Genomic DNA, 16,889 nt, shown 5'->3' with positions numbered 1-16,889 from the left:
ATTCTGAACACATACAGGAATATTTTCAAAATTAGTTTCATATTATACTTTTGTGAGGTCTGCTAATGGCACAGTGGGTACAGGGATGGCCAACCAGGTCAAGCAAACCCTCCACTGTTGCTACTTCCAAGTGGTTAGTGACTGTTCATTTCATTATGCCACCACTGCACCTTGTACAATATTTAACAGTGAACCCCTGGACGGTTAAGTCTTCATTTGTCCCCCAATATCACCCTGCAACTACATGACCCAGAGGAGGCATTCAGGATTGAATGACTGACATAACCAGAATGCTATGTGGATAATCACTAGGTATTACTATTTGAATACAAATACAGTAATAAATTTATCCCATAACTAGTGTTCAAACTTAGCTATTTAAATCTGAATAACTACTGAAAGAGAAAGCAAGATTAAATAACCTTCATTAAAAATGGAAACCCATCTTAATATTTGGTGTTATAAACTCAATCACCTTCCCATGAAATAAAGTTAATTCTCAAGGAAAGAAAATCCAAAATGCTTTTATCGTGTTCCTTTTATTACACTCAGTAAACCATCCTTAGTATGAAATGAATGGTTAGATATATAAATATAAGACATAACATGAGAAAATCGAGGGCAAAAATCCTCATTTTAATCCAAGACCACAAATATCAGCTCCAGTTAGTCTTCATCAAAAACTTACCCATTTTTTTTCTTACACAAAGACAAGCTTGATAATTTAACTCTTCCTAGTTGGTGGTTAAGGCTCTAGAATGTCCTTACCTTTTTTAAAGATCATTTTAAAACCAAAGCACTAATTTGACACAGTAAAAGCATAATACAAAGATCCAAATTTCAAATCTGGCTTTTGCTAGATAGAGTTTAAGAATAAAGAAACATTCTTCCCTTTCTTGATAATAATTTAAAATATAAATAATTGTATTAAGTCCCAAGACCCATTGAATAGAGAATGTGAAAGTTTCTGGTATAAAAACTACCTTAGAAGTCTGATAGTCATTTCATTCTACAGAGGGACAGAGACTGGATTTTGTTTGCTTTCTGTAATTACTTCACAATCTCCCTCCATTTCAAAATTGAGATTCACAAATGAACTGGATGCCAGCGTTTCTGGTTGATCAGACTGAACAACGGAATCAGCCTGCAGCTTATTTTGTTGGTATTGTCTTTCTGCTTCTTCTGACATCCTATTTTCTTCTTCTTCTTCTTCTTCCTAAAAAGAAGTAACAACAATAGTTGAAACATAAATGTCCAAATGGAACAGTATTTTTCTCCCACTTTCAGCACCCAGCACAATGAAATCTAGCTTAATTGTGCACATCAATCCTAGGAAAATCTAAGTATTACAAAATTCTAAAATGCATGCTAATCTGATAAAGAATGACTAGAATGAAGCGCCTAGTGTTAGGAGGCTATCTCTGGGAGAGCTAGAGGATACACGTCTTCATTATGCAACCCATTCAGTCCACAACAAATGAAACTGAATCAAGAAAATGTAAAAAGGAGACACACCTCCTTCTTCATCCGGTAATACTCATCAATTGCATACTGGTATTTTGGGGTGCTGATGCCCAAAACAGATGCAATCTTCTCTCCAAGAAAGTCACACACTAAAAATATAAAAGTTATAAAAAAAATACAAAAGTCAAATGGTTTACATAATTCCATGTACATTTCTTGAGCCCTTTCTATGTGCAAAGCACTGTAGGAATACAAAATTTACAGTCCCTGCCCTCGGAGAGATTATCAACATTCGGTACATCTTATCTGTGTATCTTCCTTGATTTCCCCAAGAAACACTAGTGGCTCCTTCTGGGCTCCCAATAACACTGCTGGGAATAAATAAGCAGTCAAATAGAATGAGAACAATGTCAGGGAACGAAATGGCAAAACAGAAAAATAACTGCTAACAGACCTTTTCTGTTCATGTTCACAAACATGAAAACTGTATCTAAATGAGTATAGCTGTTTTTCAGTCATTTTTTCTTCAAAGCACATCCAGAAGCTAAAGAATGTGTTAAGGTGAAGTATAGGTTAGATTAGTATCTCCAGTGGTAGCTAGCTAGCTGCTGAGAAGGGTGTGACTAAACTCCCCATTGTTTCTCCCTCACTTCTGAAACACCCTACTTGGCCAAGTTCCTTTTCTGGGAATATATGATACTGGTTATACAACATTCAAACAAAAAAGCAATACCTGAGAGGGTGGATGTGGCAGCACGAAGCATGTGAAACCATAAGTAGGGGCCCCAGGTAAGTTTTGTCTGCAACAAGAGGTTAGGTTAGCAACCTTCATACTTAAATTTATTCCATATATTTAGGCCAGGATGAAGCAGTCAAATACTTGGTGGGTACACAGAATATTCTATAGATAGTATAACAAATAGGCTACAATCCAATAAAAAAAAATTAAAAGCTTTGTAGGCAGAATGTCACAAAGACATTTAACATTCACCCATACAACTACCATCACCTTAAGTCCATGGAATAACCCAAAAAAGTGGCAGTCACTGAAATGGAGTTGTTAAGTCACAACCTTGATTATTTACAGAACTGATAATCCAGAGCCTTCCTTTCTCCTGTCTTGCTGCTTTTTTTTTCTGTCTTCATTGTTCAGAAACACATCACAGTGTGTATACAGTCAATTGAAAGATTTGTAAGGAATCATACATACAACACACTTCTGGTTTAGTGGTGAACTGAGGTTCAGAGAAATGAAGGATAAGTGAGGGCATATCAAATGAACTTTCAATGGTAAGAAAATAAGTAACCAGTAAGTAGCAAGATGAGTTTTTTTGTTAATTTAAGGATTAAAAAGGGACTAGACCATGCAACCCAAGAAAAGTTTAACATATAACTGGCAGGCTAGAAACACTGGCAGACTGCCATCCACACTACACACCTCATAGTTAACCTTGGTGCTGTAATTCCATAGAAGACTTCTATAAAGCCTGACACATGGATGACAGTTTGCCTCTATGGAGGAAACTGGTCATAGGAGCATGCTTCAATATACCAATATTTTTGTTTATGAAAAGAAAACACAGTTATAGAGCATAGGCTCTATCAAATACATTAGTAATTGTTTCCATATTGGTTTCTCAGAGAGAAGAAAAAGATAAGCCTTAATCCATAATCTTCTTAGATAAGATATGCTGATGATTACAAGAGCATTAAAAAACCAAATACAAGAATATCTGCAAGACTGAAAACCACAGACACTAGAAACTGCTTCTTTTCTGTTGGTGAAATGGAAGTATGGTCCTTTCCTGATATCCGAAGCTGACAAGGTTGCCAATTTCAGTGTTATTTTCTTTCTTCCTGGTTAAGGAAAAATTTTCACCTGAGGGCTTTCAAGTCATTTTGAGTGGACACTATGTGTCTAATCAAGTTCTCATGCAAATTACTTTAAAAAATAGCATCATATATTTCAAATATTATTTTAAAAGGATATATCTAAGACTGGGCAGACAGGCTAAAGCAGAGGAGGAAACAAAATGAAAAGTAGGTGACACTATTTTTGAAAGGACACACAAGAAAGGTACCTCCTTTGTCTCTCTTCACACGAGAATGGATGTCGAAGCAAACAAATACATTCAAGAAAGTACTGTATATTTCTGGCTCCCTGATCAAATCTGCTATATCTTCTGTATTCAGAGCAGAAGGCATTTCTCATGTGGGATAAGGGTTAGTTCAGGGGCTCTGTTTAATATGCTCTAACACTAGCGTTTACATATGTCTTACAGCAAGTGGGACAGTGCAGAAATAAAGGGAATGGAACCAATTTCTATAACACATAGTAAGTGATAGGGCCAAGAAATTACTTAGAAAAAGATTCAGCAAGATTTTGAAGGAAAGTACATATCTCCCACTGGACCAATTCTCTTGAGGTTGTTTCTACAGAAAATAATTGCTAGATACATTCGTGAGGTTACTCCTTTCTGCCCGTGGACGCCGCCGAGAAAGCATCGTTGAAGTCTTCCCCGCCTCCACTGCCATCATGTCTAAATCAGAGTCTCCCAAAGAGCCCGAACAGCTGCGGAAGCTCTTCATCGGAGGATTGAGCTTTGAAACAACCGATGAGAGTCTGAGGAGCCATTTTGAGCAATGGGGAACGCTCACAGACTGTGTGGTAATGAGGGATCCAAACACCAAGCGCTCCAGAGGCTTCGGGTTTGTCACGTATGCCACGGTGGAGGAGGTGGATGCGGCCATGAATGCAAGGCCACACAAGGTGGACGGAAGAGTTGTGGAACCAAAGAGGGCCGTCTCAAGAGAAGATTCTCAAAGACCTGGTGCCCACTTAACTGTGAAAAAGATTTTTGTTGGTGGCATTAAAGAAGACACTGAAGAACATCACCTGAGAGATTATTTTGAACAGTACGGGAAAATTGAAGTAATTGAAATCATGACTGACCGAGGCAGTGGCAAAAAGAGAGGCTTTGCTTTTGTAACCTTTGATGACCATGACTCCGTAGACAAGATTGTCATTCAGAAATACCACACTGTGAATGGCCACAACTGTGAAGTGAGAAAAGCCCTGTCTAAGCAAGAGATGGCTAGTGCTTCATCCAGCCAGAGAGGTCGAAGTGGTTCTGGAAACTTTGGTGGCGGTCGTGGAGGTGGTTTTGGTGGGAATGACAACTTTGGTCGTGGAGGAAACTTCAGTGGTCGAGGTGGCTTTGGTGGCAGCCGTGGTGGTGGCGGATATGGTGGCAGTGGGGATGGATATAATGGATTTGGTAATGACGGTGGTTATGGAGGAGGCGGCCCTGGTTACTCTGGAGGAAGCAGAGGCTATGGAAGTGGTGGACAGGGTTATGGAAACCAGGGCAGTGGCTATGGCGGGAGTGGCAGCTATGACAGCTATAACAACGGTGGAGGCGGAGGCGGCTTTGGCGGTGGTAGTGGAAGCAATTTTGGAGGTGGCGGAAGCTACAATGATTTTGGCAATTACAACAATCAATCTTCAAATTTTGGACCCATGAAAGGAGGAAACTTTGGAGGCAGAAGTTCTGGCCCCTATGGTGGTGGAGGCCAATACTTTGCCAAACCACGAAACCAAGGTGGCTATGGTGGCTCCAGCAGCAGCAGTAGCTATGGCAGTGGCAGAAGGTTTTAATTACTGCCAGGAAACAAAGCTTAGCAGGAGAGGAGAGCCAGAGAAGTGACAGGGAAGCTACAGGTTACAACAGATTTGTGAACTCAGCCAAGCACAGTGGTGGCAGGGCCTAGCTGCTACAAAGAAGACATGTTTTAGACAATACTCATGTGTATGGGCAAAAAACTCGAGGACTGTACTTGTGACTAATTGTATAACAGGTTATTTTAGTTTCTGTTCTGTGGAAAGTGTAAAGCATTCCAACAAAGGGTTTTAATGTAGATTTTTTTTTTGCACCCATGCTGTTGATTGCTAAATGTAATAGTCTGATCATGACGCTGAATAAATGTCTTTTTTTTTTTTTTTTTAAAAAAAAGAAAATAATTGCTAATGTCCAGACTGTAACTACCAATGGGTCAAACCTGTTCCAGAGCTAAGACACTGGATAAGGATTCCTGAAACCCATCTATCATTATCACACAAAATTATACAGAATGAATGAATGGGGTGTTTTGTTCAGACGCTAACCTAGAGTCTGGAACCCTGACACCACTACCGCATCACTACTGCCCCCACTGTCCCAGTTAACAGGAGAACTGAAAGATCTAGAGTCTTCAAGACTTCCAGGTTATGGGTGCAAACTCTAGTAGGTTCATTCATTTCTTCAAAAATTTAAGTATCTATTTCTTCCTGAATAATTATTCGCTTCCTTAATAACAAACTATTAAGCCTTGCTATTTTGGGACTTTCCTGGTGATCCAGTGGTTAAGAATCTGCCTGCTCATGCAGGGACACGGCAGGTTCAATCCCTGGACCAGGAAGATCCCACATGCCGCAGAGCAACTAAGCCTGTGTGTCTCAACTTCTGAAGCCTGCGTGCCTAGAGCCTGTGCTCTGCGCAATGAGAACCCTGAGCGCTGCAGTGAGAAAGTAGACCCCGCTCTTAGCAACTAGAGACAGCCCACATGCAGCAACAAAGACTCAGCACAGTCAAAAATTAATTAAAATTAAAAAAAAATTTTAAACCTAAGCATACATGTGTTTTACAACATTATTACACTTTTTCTATCCTGCTGGTTTTCCCATTTACTATATTGAAAATATTAAGCATATTTCTTAAACACTTCTATTTCTACAGGCAGAAAAACTAGGCCCAAAATATAATCATTTGGAAAGCTCGCCCTTCACAATGTAAAACTTCACAACAGAAAACTTACCAATAAATATTCACCAGTAATATATGAGACTGTCCATTCCCTTGTGCCCTCATTACAGTATACTGTCCTTTTCCTTTTTATTTATTTTTATTATTTTGGCCATGCCTTGCATCATGCAGGATCTTAGTTCCCCAACCAGGGATTGAACCCATACCCCTTGTAGTGGAAGGGTGGAGTCCTAACCACTGGACCACCAGGGAAGTCCCACATCCTTTTCCTTTCCTAAAATCTGATCGGCAAAACTGAGCCCAGATCATTTTTAGTTCTGACTATATTATGAAAGGCATCAGTCCATTTATATAGGTAGCAATTATGTGCATAATCAAAGTCTTTAATGTGTATAGTTAAATACACATATATATGCATATTTGAGGAACCCTAAACAAAACTACCACAGGTTAAAGGAATTACTGGAAATATGTCTATTCTTAAGACACATCTAAGGTAAAAAATCTAAGGAAAACTGTAAAAAGACCTAGGTCTCCATTTCTTACTTTCTATCAGGTACCATATGCCAGGAGTATTATTCTTAAATCTTTATTTAAAATATCTGGGCTTATCTTTAACTGGGTCAGTTCTACAAATCTTCTATATAAACATACCAATACCAATGCCAATACCTTTCCCAAATTTCTTTGTTCTCAGATTTATGATGCAATAGAAACAAACAGATGGAGAAGGAAATGGCAACCCACTCCAGTGTTCTTGCCTGGAGAATCTGAGGGACGGGGGAACCTGTTGGGCTGCCGTCTACGGGGTCGCACAGAGTCGGACACGACTGAAGCGACTTAGCAGCAGCAGAAACAAACAGAAAATGGACAGTCTGCTCTTCACATTAAGTGAAGCTAGATCTGTCTTCAGTGATTAACACCTGAGAGGATAATTGGTACTTTGCTAAAAAAGGTAACAAATGTTGGTGAGGAATGCAGAGAAACTGGAACCCTTAGTTGCTGTCGGTGCGAATGCAAAATGGTGTAGCCATTATGGAAAACAGTATGGAGGGTTGCTCAGAAAATTAAAAACAGAAATACCATATGATCTAGCAATCCCACTTCTGGGTAGTACCCAAAAGAACTGAAATTAGAATCTCAAAGAGGTATTTCCACTCTCATGTTCACTGCAGCATTGTTTACAGTAGTCAAGGTATGGGAACAACAGGAAGCGCAGTGGGAGTCCAGTCTTGGCCACAGCAAGGTGACTACTCCACGACTGGCCAGACCTGAAAATCAGCTCGGACTAAGCATGCTGCCTTCCGGTGAAGGAAATACAGACAGGTTTCTTATCACCCAGGTTTCTTGTCTTAGTTTAGGCTTAAGAATTCAAATAAATTCCAACGACAACATGCTACATAGAGGGTAACTTACAATTTTAAGAATGGATAGGGACTTCCAGCAAAAGAGTGGGAGGAACCCTGAGAACCCACAACCCAGTGAAACTGGTGAAAATTATTTTAAATGAACATTTAAAGCCTCTGGAAATGGTCCTAAGGGTATATGACAAATGAGTAAATAACTAATCAAGAAAATAAAGGAAAATGTGATAACAAAATGAGTATGCAGTACGTGAACCAAGATCATAGGCCTTCCCAGCAAAGTGAAATGGAAAGTCCACTGCAGACTGGTGCAACTAAGAGCACAGGGCTCCTTCCACCCCCAGCTTCCAACTAGAGGCGTTTCTTTCCAGAAAGAATGGGACATTAATCAGCATTTCTCAACCTGCCCAGAAGCCATCTATTCCTGAGACTAACTCCCAGGTGAGTGCAGTTGACAGGGGAGGGCTCCCTTCTTCCATCAGCTTCCACTAACATAATGGAGGCTCTACCTTGAGCATGGTGCAAGTGAGAATACGGCGACACTGACCCCAGTTCATTAGCCAGTGGTTCCATGCCAGAAGAGATGAGCCATGACCTAAGGCTTCCTTCTGCTCCCAACCTCAACTGAGCATTCAGCTCCTAAAGTAGGGGGGGGTCACGAAGAAATGCACTACTATCCCTAACCCCCACTCTGGAGCTCTCTACCTAAGAGATTTTGCCCAGGAGGAAAAGCAGGCCATCAGACAGATTGCTCCTAATTTCTGCCATGTGAACTGACTTCATCTGCAACAGAAGTGGAAAAGTCCAAGCTTAAGGGTACTCTCAAAATCAGTGAAGATTTTGGTAAAAGGTACTTGGGAAGAAATTCTTCGATTCTATCAAGATACAGGATCAACTGTAGTTGATCAGCTAGTTTGAAGCAGAGAACAGCAAGTGAGGAGGAAACAGAATTTGTTAAAAGAACCCATCAACTGACTAGACAAATAAACAAGCAAATATTACAACAAAATCAAGATCCTGGGTAGTGGAGATTTGGGAAGACGGAGAGGGGCCCACCCAGAGTTGTTACAATATATTATCTAAAATGTCTAGTTTCAAAAAAAAAGTATGAGACATGCAAAGAGACAGGAAAGCATGACCCATACACTGGGAAGAAAATTTAAAAAGCAGACAACAAAACTACTTGTGAGAGTGACCAGACGTTGGATTTAACAGGAAAAACTCAAAGTAGCCTTTATAAGTATGTTCAAAGAATTAAGGAAACCATAGGGCTTCCCTAGTGGCTGAGATGGTAAAGAATCTGCCTGCAGTGAGGGAGACGCAGGTTCCTGGGTCAGGAAGATCCCCTGGAGAAAGGAATTGCAACCCGCTCCAGTATTCTTGCCTGGACAATTCCATGGACAGAGGAGCCTGGTGAAATATAGTCCATGGGGTCACAAAGAGTCAGATACGAGTGAGCGACTCACACACACACAAACACACACACACACACGTGTAAAGAAATAAAGGAAGGTATGATAGCAATGTCACATCAAATGAAGAGAAATTATATAATAGAACCAGATGAAAATTCTGGTGTTGAAAAAGTACAATAACTGAAATGAAAATTTTAATAGACGGAAAAAGAAACTGACAGAAATGAGGGGAGAAATAGACAATTCAACAATCACAGTTGGAGACTCCAACACTCCATTTTCAATAATGAATAGGGCAACTAGGCAGCAGATCAACAAGGCAACGGAAAACAAAGAACACTATAAAGCAACCAGACCTGACGGACACCTGTAGAACACTCCACCTAACAGCTCTACCACTGCAGGAGACACTTCTACAGTATTCTGCAAGCATTTGGAATTGCCCTCAATGTACAGTTTTACAGTCCTTTGAATGTTTGCTACAATAGAGAATGTGCATCTGATTTTTTTAATAACTAAAATTTATTAGAACCAAATCTGAAGAAAAACTAGTAATAACACTTTTTAAACCAAATCTAAATGAATAATTCTCCATTCTGCTACTCTGCTTTATTTTCTTCATAGAACTATCCATAGTCTGATAATTATATTGTTTATTACCCTTCTGTCTACGGTGTAAGAGCATAAATTTACACTGTCCATTGCTATATCACCAGCACCTAAAACAGTACCTTTTACAAAGTCAGTAAATATTTCAGCAACTGAACTCTCAGAATGACTACTTAGAAGGGCAACATTCCCTTTTTAAAAATGTACAACTAATCGTAATTTTATAGTCACATCTTTAATAGTTTAGAAGTTCTTAAGTTCAGCTGGTGAGGAACACAGAGTTAAGAACTATACACTCCTAATCAAAACGAGGCGATATAAAAAAGAAGTGACAACCATCAGCGGCATATAACATTTAATACAAAGGGACAGGAATTCAAGCACTCTGCTTAGTGAAGTAAATCTGAAAGAAACCTATCCATGCTGACAAAAAACTTCTGACTCTCAAAAATAAACCATTCACGCTACTCAGGACAGGGAAGAGGTCCATCCATACTGTGTAAAAATACTGCTTTCTATCAAAATCAAAACACAATGTTATAACCAGAATATAGTTTATTTAAACCTATCCCATGGACAGAGGAGCCTGCTAGGCTGCAGTCCATGGGGTCTCGAAGAGTCGGACACAACTTTTCACTTTCATGCGCTGGAGAAGGAAATGGCAACCCACTCCAGTGCTCTTGCCTGGAGAATCCCAAGGACGGGGGAGCCTGGTGGGCTGCCGTCTATGGGGTCGCACCGAGTCGGACCCGACTGAAGCGACTTAGCAGCAGCAGCAGCAGCAAATGGTTCCTTCCATTCAGTGATTAAGGGAAACAAATCAGCTAGAACAAAACCCACTGACAAGAGGCTCATCAGCCTCACACCTACCGGGTCAACAGGAGGCAGAGCGTCTCTCTTCTCCAGGCTGTCCACTTCATCTTCGTCCGTGCTGTACTCCTCCATTGTTTCACCGCTAACAAAGTGGATGACTCTCCTTGGGACTTTCTTCTTTTTTCCTATGACTCCCAGTTCTACATTTTCAAAGCCTCTTTCATTACTCACCTAATGTCAATAATAAATCAGGAAAAGGAGAGTTTCAAGTCAGATTAATTTTCTTCCATATAACCAAAAGAAAAACTATTTGGGCTTGCTTTATTTAGGGAATAAAGAAATACAAGCCAGTCTATAAACCGTTTTTTTAAAAAATAAGACAGGTCACACACACAAAAGAATATCGACAGCAAAAATGAAGGGTTTAACGAACTGAATAACAAAGCAAACCTCTGCACACTCACCACCAAGGTTAAAAAATAAAACTTAACCAATTAAACTTTTTAAGTCAAAAGCTTAGAAATCAAGCAGCACACTTTAGGTCACAGCATTCCAATGCTGTATAATATGTGAAGATATGCTGGACATCAATAATTTTAAAGAATTATGAAGGAATTAATGTGTAATATCAAAGGAAAATCATACAGATACATATACATGTTAGATATGTAGTATAAAAAAACAATTTGTATTAGGTAACCACGGTAAGTCTTTAGATTTGAGTTAAGCTATGTGTGAGCAAACCAAAACCAGTTCAGCTTAATTCTGAACCTCTCCTTTTCTCAAAACAGAAGTCCCAAATGCAAATGCCTTTTAGGTCCAAGCAGGTACCACAAATGAGTAAATACTGCTATCGATGAAGAGTAGAGTTTTAAACAAAAGCATGCCCCAACTAAAGACATTAAAATTGAAAAACTTTAAAGCACCATGCAGGTCAAATAAAACTCATTTGTAAACCAAATCTGGAAAGCAGGCCATCAGTGTTCTATATGAGAACTTCCAGACTTCTCAGGCACTAATACATACAGGGCAACAGTTTTCCTGATAGTAAAAATATTTTTACAAATTTTAAAACTATAATAGTCTAAGGAATTCTAATTATATCCAAACTTCATTCCTAAAGAAACACTAATTTTACCGCATACATACAGCCAATGTTCCAAAACTTAGAGCAAATGCATTTTGTGGGAGAGGATGAAGAGCTTTTCCTTGTCATCTTGTCGCAAGTTTAAATTCCTAAGAAAGCCTCTCTTGTATCTTCTTAATAAGAAGATTTCAAAAAAGCACAGCACAAGTAATTGTGAAAAAAAAAATCTGACAACACTGGTTACCCCTAGGGTTAGGTACAAAGATGGGGAAGGAGGTACAGGTAAAGGAGAGGTCAAGTGGGCTTTTTATGCTTTGTGTATTTTGTTGTTGTTTTATTTTCATGATGAGAATGTTCCTGTATTACTGGTTCAAATTTAAACCTAAACCTAAAATGACTAGCATGCTTAGACTTCATGTTGGTGGGACTGTCCAGGACTGAGTCCAGAGTTCAAAAATTTCATCCTCTATAAGGATTCTCTGTGACCCCAGGGACTGCAGCTTGCCAGGCTTTTCTGTCCATGGGATTTCCCAGGCAAGAATACTAGAGTGGGTTGCCATTTCCTTCTCCAAGGGAGCTTCCCGACCCAGGGATCAAACTCACATTTCCTGCATTGGCAGGTGGATTCCATTTGCTAATGCAAGAGATGTAGGAGACACAAGTTTGATCCCTGGATCGAGAAGATTCCCTGGAGGAGGAAATGGCAACCCACTTCAGGACAGGTCACAGTCCACGGGGTTGCAAAGAGTCATATGAGACTGAGCACGATGATACGGTTGGAGATATGCCAACACATAATTTAAACCCATGATTGTTGTTCAAACCTAGAAAAGTTTTTTGAATTGCACCTGCAAAGATATGGAGTTGCACTGATAAAATAATGGACTTGCCCAGAATTGCCCAGTTATGCAAGTATAAGTAACTTTATTCTTATGAATTATTTCCTGTTAACCCTCTAAAGTCCTTCTTAGAAAACAGATATGGTTCTTCTCTTTCCTTCACTTTCCAAAGGTAAGTTTAGTCATAGGCTAGGATTTGAATCCAGGTATATCCAACCCAAAGAACCCATGCATTGTTCCATGACACACGTGAACATCACTGACAGCAACTATAGCTGATGTAGAGCAAACTGAGATAAAAATCTTGACAACATGGCCTATCTATAAAATAACCTGAAAAAACAAAACCACAATTCTCCCTAGCTGTCCTGAGGTTTCAAATATATCCTAGTCCTTAATAAAGGAAAACCACCCCTTTATAGTGTCCATAAATAGGATGGACAACAAACAGCCCACCCACACCATCATTCTTCTGTCACCAATCCCTAAGCATGGTGAGCCGTTCCTACCCAATCTCATTTTTCCCCCTTCACATCAAATTTGGTTTATGCTTGTCCTGACACCAATGTCTCCTTTTGGACCAAGACTTTATAGGCAAGGAAAAGTCAGAGGAGCTGGGTTAGATCTCCAGTCATCATATGAACTGGGTGGATCTGATGCTAAAGCACCAATCCCAATCAATGAACAGAGTTGAGACCTTCTGTAGTCCATCATGATGCCTTATTCCACCCCCACCCCACCCCCATCAGAGCTGAAGAAGATTTTCATTCTCCCTCTAGCAATCTCTCATTGGTTTAAGTTTTCTTTTCTAAGACACAGGCAAAGGAGAAAGGGTGTTTCTCACTGGTTTAACTATTTTGTCTTCTTTAGACAGCTTTAATGAATAAAAACATTCTGGCTGGGTCATAACAACTGGTATAAACTTATCCACTAACTCCATTAACTGACTCTTGGCTATATTTTTTTCAAGAAGATAAAAAAAAAAAACTACAAAGAGGAAGGCTGAAACATGATTCACATTTTTTCATTCTAATGCCAAAGTTAGTTAAGTACAAACAGAACTTTGAGTAATACTCTATACATGATATGCAATTTCAAAAGGCATTTTATTTATTCTAATCATCACATTCCATATAAAGATCTTTATTAAAGAGATTTTCATTTAAGTTTTCTTTGAAATTTTTAATATTCATTTTTGATACAGTAAAACCCAAGCTTTAGGTATAGCAGCTTAAACAGGAATGAGTAAACTTTTCCCACAAAGGAGAGAGAGTAACTATTTTAGGCTCTGAGGGCCATGTAATCTCCGTGACAATTACTGAACTCTGCAAAAGCAGCCATGGACAATACATAATGAATAGGCTATGTTCCAATAAAACTTTATACAAGTTAGTGGCTGGTGGGATCTGGCCCACAGGCTATAGTTTGTCAATAGCTCCTCATCTCTCTTAAGGAGTCAATAGCTCCTTAAGTTCCTCATCTTAAGGAACCAGATTATCAAGTAGAAAAAAAAAATCTGTGAAAGAACCTATGCCATGTGATTCCAGCCTCTGCTTGGCAAGAAGTAGGGGGGCAGTTAGTTAAGGAAGATACTGATAGGTAAAACCAACCAGAAAATAATTCGATTCAAAATTTCCAACAATTACGAAAGCTATTCTCTGAATTTGCAAAGGTTTCATTTTTACAGATAAACAATAAACCTGCTGGTAAGAAAACTGTCACTGCCAACTACAGAAACTCCATTTCAACAAATGCCAATGATCTGACAAAACAATTTTCTAACACCAGGAAATTATGAACTGCAATGTCAATTAACATTTTATTATCTTTCATGGTTAACTGTACTGTTTAAATCTGCTTATCTTATTTCTTTGGCCTGTTTTCAACGGCAATTGTCTTTTTATATACTCCCATAGTGCCCAGAACTTCTTAAAAACATGTATTACGCTTGGAATTTATTCTGCATCATCTTCGCTAGAGAGGTGATCAGCAACATGGAAGCAGGCACAGTGTGTATCCCTCACTGCTGTATCCTTTAGCCTACAGCTCCTGGCACATCGTGCTTGGTGCAGGCGTGCTAATAAAACAAATGAACAAGCAGTACTGAAATTTTAACTCCTTTAATAATACTGAAGCTGAGATTCTGCTTAAAAGTCTAGTTGGAGCAGATGCTGAACCGCCTGGTTTGAAGCCTAATTCTAAACACACACCCAGGTTCCTGTCTCTTACTTCCTTCCCGACATGACCCTTGGGATTTCTCAGTTCTGATAAACAGAGGATGGCAGGCTCTCCTTCCACCCAAGTCTCCACCTCAGTGGCCTCTCCCCTCTTACTGTGGTCAACTGGGCATAGATCTGGGATTCCCGGAAACATCTCTGCTACAGGAATGTGCATGAGAAAGCACAAAGGGAAAGTTAGAAAACTGTGTGTATATATGAACCCACTTGTGTATAACAGGATTATATATGCACAGGCAATCCCAGAAAGAATACACCAGAAACCTAACAGTTACTTTTGGGGAAAGTGAATGTGAGAAACGGGTGATGGGGGGATCCCTATGATTTTTTCCTCTTTGCTCTATGGGACTTCTCTACGTTTGAATATTTATTTTATTATTTTTTAACCAAGACTGCAAAAATAACATAACAGTACTAAGTTGCAACAAAGAGCCTCTCTTCCAACATTCATCTGGTAAATCAGTACAGGTATGTATACTTTGCTACTAGAGAGATTCAAAGCTGAAATCGTGACCGAAACAATTCCAGTAACAGAAGGAAGAATCAAATGGAAAACACATCAAACACTGTGGACTAAAAGGGTCAGCTCAAGTATACCTCCTGTCAACAAGAGGTCTCGACTCAACTGCACATGGCAAGTGGCTTTGTAACCATTTAGCGTTACCCTTGAATTCCTTCTTGCAGGTTACCTTCCTCCTTCCTAAGCAGGAGAAAAAACAACTCCATATATAGTCTAGCCTCTGGACAACTTTTTTTTTTTAATGCAAACTACTTATAATATTAGAACAAACATTTGGGCACCATTCTCCAGGAATCTGGAGTTTGGGGGAAATGTCTTACATTCAAGTAGTTATTCTTAAAAATGAAGCCACTCAAAAGCTCTCCTCTCACTGAGGACGGGAAGATTTTACACAGAAGCAACTAGGGTTTTTAACATCAAAACTGCATACTCCTGGGCTGGTTTCTCCCCTGGAGTGGGAAATGGCAACCCGCCCCAGTATTCTTGCCTGGAAAATTCCATGGAGAGAGGAGCCTGCCGGGCTAGAGTCCATGGGGTCCCAAAGAGCTAAGCACGACTCCGCACACGATTGAGCACACGAGCTGGTTTCAGGTAAAGCCATTCCTTCATTAGCCAAAGATCCTACTACTACTATTTTAGACACGAAATCCAAAACAAACAAACCTCCAAACCTTACCTAATGCTCTAAACTTATGCTATTCAATACATAAGTTAACCACGTGTGGCTAAGACTCACTTGAAATGTGGCTAGTTCAAGAGGAGATGTGTTGAAATACACAAAGGATTTCAGACTAGCACAGAGACAATGAAATATCTCAGCGGTAACTGTCATCTAAATTGCAAGTTGTTTTTTTTTTTTTTAACAAACTAGGCTAAATAGAATATCAAAATTAATTTCACTGGTTTCTTTTTAGTTTTTAAATGAAAATACAACTTACAATGCAGATAGCATTATGTCTATTGGACAGCGCAGCTCTGGGCCTTAGTTATCTCGTTGGAGAAATGCGGATAAACGTACACCTTGTGCACAAGTAATAAGGATTAAATGCCGGGGAAAAGCCTGTAAACGCGTATTACCTAGCTGCTATCTGCTAACTAAAGGGCAGATGCCAAGTAAGGCGCTCCCAAAAGGAGAGACTGAGAAGTGACTGTAGCCATCGCCACCTGGCTTCCTGCTACTCCAAGGACAGCCTCTCGGGTACACGCCTTCCTTCTGGCTATCGCAGACCCGAAGCCGCAACCTCACCCCGCGACACTCGAGGCCTCCCTGGAGTCTGCGGCGCTGTCAGCGGAGGCGTTGCCCAGCTGCGCCGCGACTAAAGGGGCGTTCGCCCCTTCCCTCCAGCCGACGCTGAGAGGCAGGGCCACCGTGAAGAAGAGCTCCATACGGAACCTCCAGCGGACGGCCTGCTCGAAGGAAGGCCGGACAGGCCAAAAGGGCAGGCGGCGGACTAGGCAGACAGGAGGCGGGGCTTTCTGGCCTCACTCAGCCTCGGGGCTGTCGCAATCGTCTGCGGCCCCACCTACCTGCTGTGCCGATTCCCTGAACGCCGAGGCGGCCGCAGCTCCGGAGGCATTCACGGCTTCTCCCTCCTCACGGCTCGCTGGCTCCCCCTCCATCGTTGTCGCCGCCACAGGACTGCTGGCGCTGGCGAGATACAAGGTTATGGCCGATAAGCCCAATTCCATCCTCCGCCTCCCCGCCCAGCTGCGGACCGAGCCAGAGGTCAGGAAGTGGG

General features: G+C 40.5%; 2 protein-coding genes across 4 annotated transcripts in view; one reads left to right on the top strand and one right to left on the bottom strand.

Annotated features, from left to right (window-relative positions):
- Positions 1–520: 520 nt before the first annotated feature.
- Positions 521–16,889, bottom strand: part of LOC102271224 (signal recognition particle subunit SRP54) — a 68,034-nt gene continuing 51,665 nt past the window's right edge. The window contains exons 2-6 of one of the 3 annotated variants that reach the window (XM_005891810.3): positions 16,678–16,798; positions 10,525–10,698; positions 2,198–2,264; positions 1,516–1,613; positions 521–1,216 (exon numbers count right to left, since the gene is read on the bottom strand). In XM_005891810.3, coding sequence (XP_005891872.2) covers positions 1,010–1,216; positions 1,516–1,613; positions 2,198–2,264; positions 10,525–10,698; positions 16,678–16,770 — 639 coding nt within the window. In that variant the 5' untranslated portion in view covers positions 16,771–16,798 and the 3' untranslated portion in view covers positions 521–1,009. Of the gene's footprint in view, positions 1,217–1,515; positions 1,614–2,197; positions 2,265–10,524; positions 10,699–16,677 lie in introns of all 3 variants that reach the window. The other 2 variants (XM_005891809.3, XM_070358723.1) reach the window with 2 other exon arrangements.
- LOC102272541 (heterogeneous nuclear ribonucleoprotein A1) lies at positions 3,925–5,464 on the top strand. Its single transcript, XM_070358725.1, has one exon. The coding sequence runs from the start codon at positions 4,001–4,003 to the stop codon at positions 5,120–5,122; it is 1,122 nt and encodes a 373-aa protein (XP_070214826.1). The 5' UTR covers positions 3,925–4,000; the 3' UTR covers positions 5,123–5,464.

Source organism: Bos mutus, chromosome 21 (assembly GCF_027580195.1).
Source record: "Bos mutus isolate GX-2022 chromosome 21, NWIPB_WYAK_1.1, whole genome shotgun sequence".
NCBI classification, from domain to species: Eukaryota; Metazoa; Chordata; class Mammalia; order Artiodactyla; family Bovidae; genus Bos; species Bos mutus.
Note: the sequence above shows the minus strand (reverse complement) of the source record. Positions and strands in the feature narration are given on the sequence as shown.

What these genes read in the sequence shown, in the direction of transcription:
- LOC102272541 (XM_070358725.1), top strand. Translation starts at nt 4,001, where the DNA reads ATGTCTAAATCAGAGTCTCCCAAAGAGCCCGAACAGCTGCGGAAGCTC.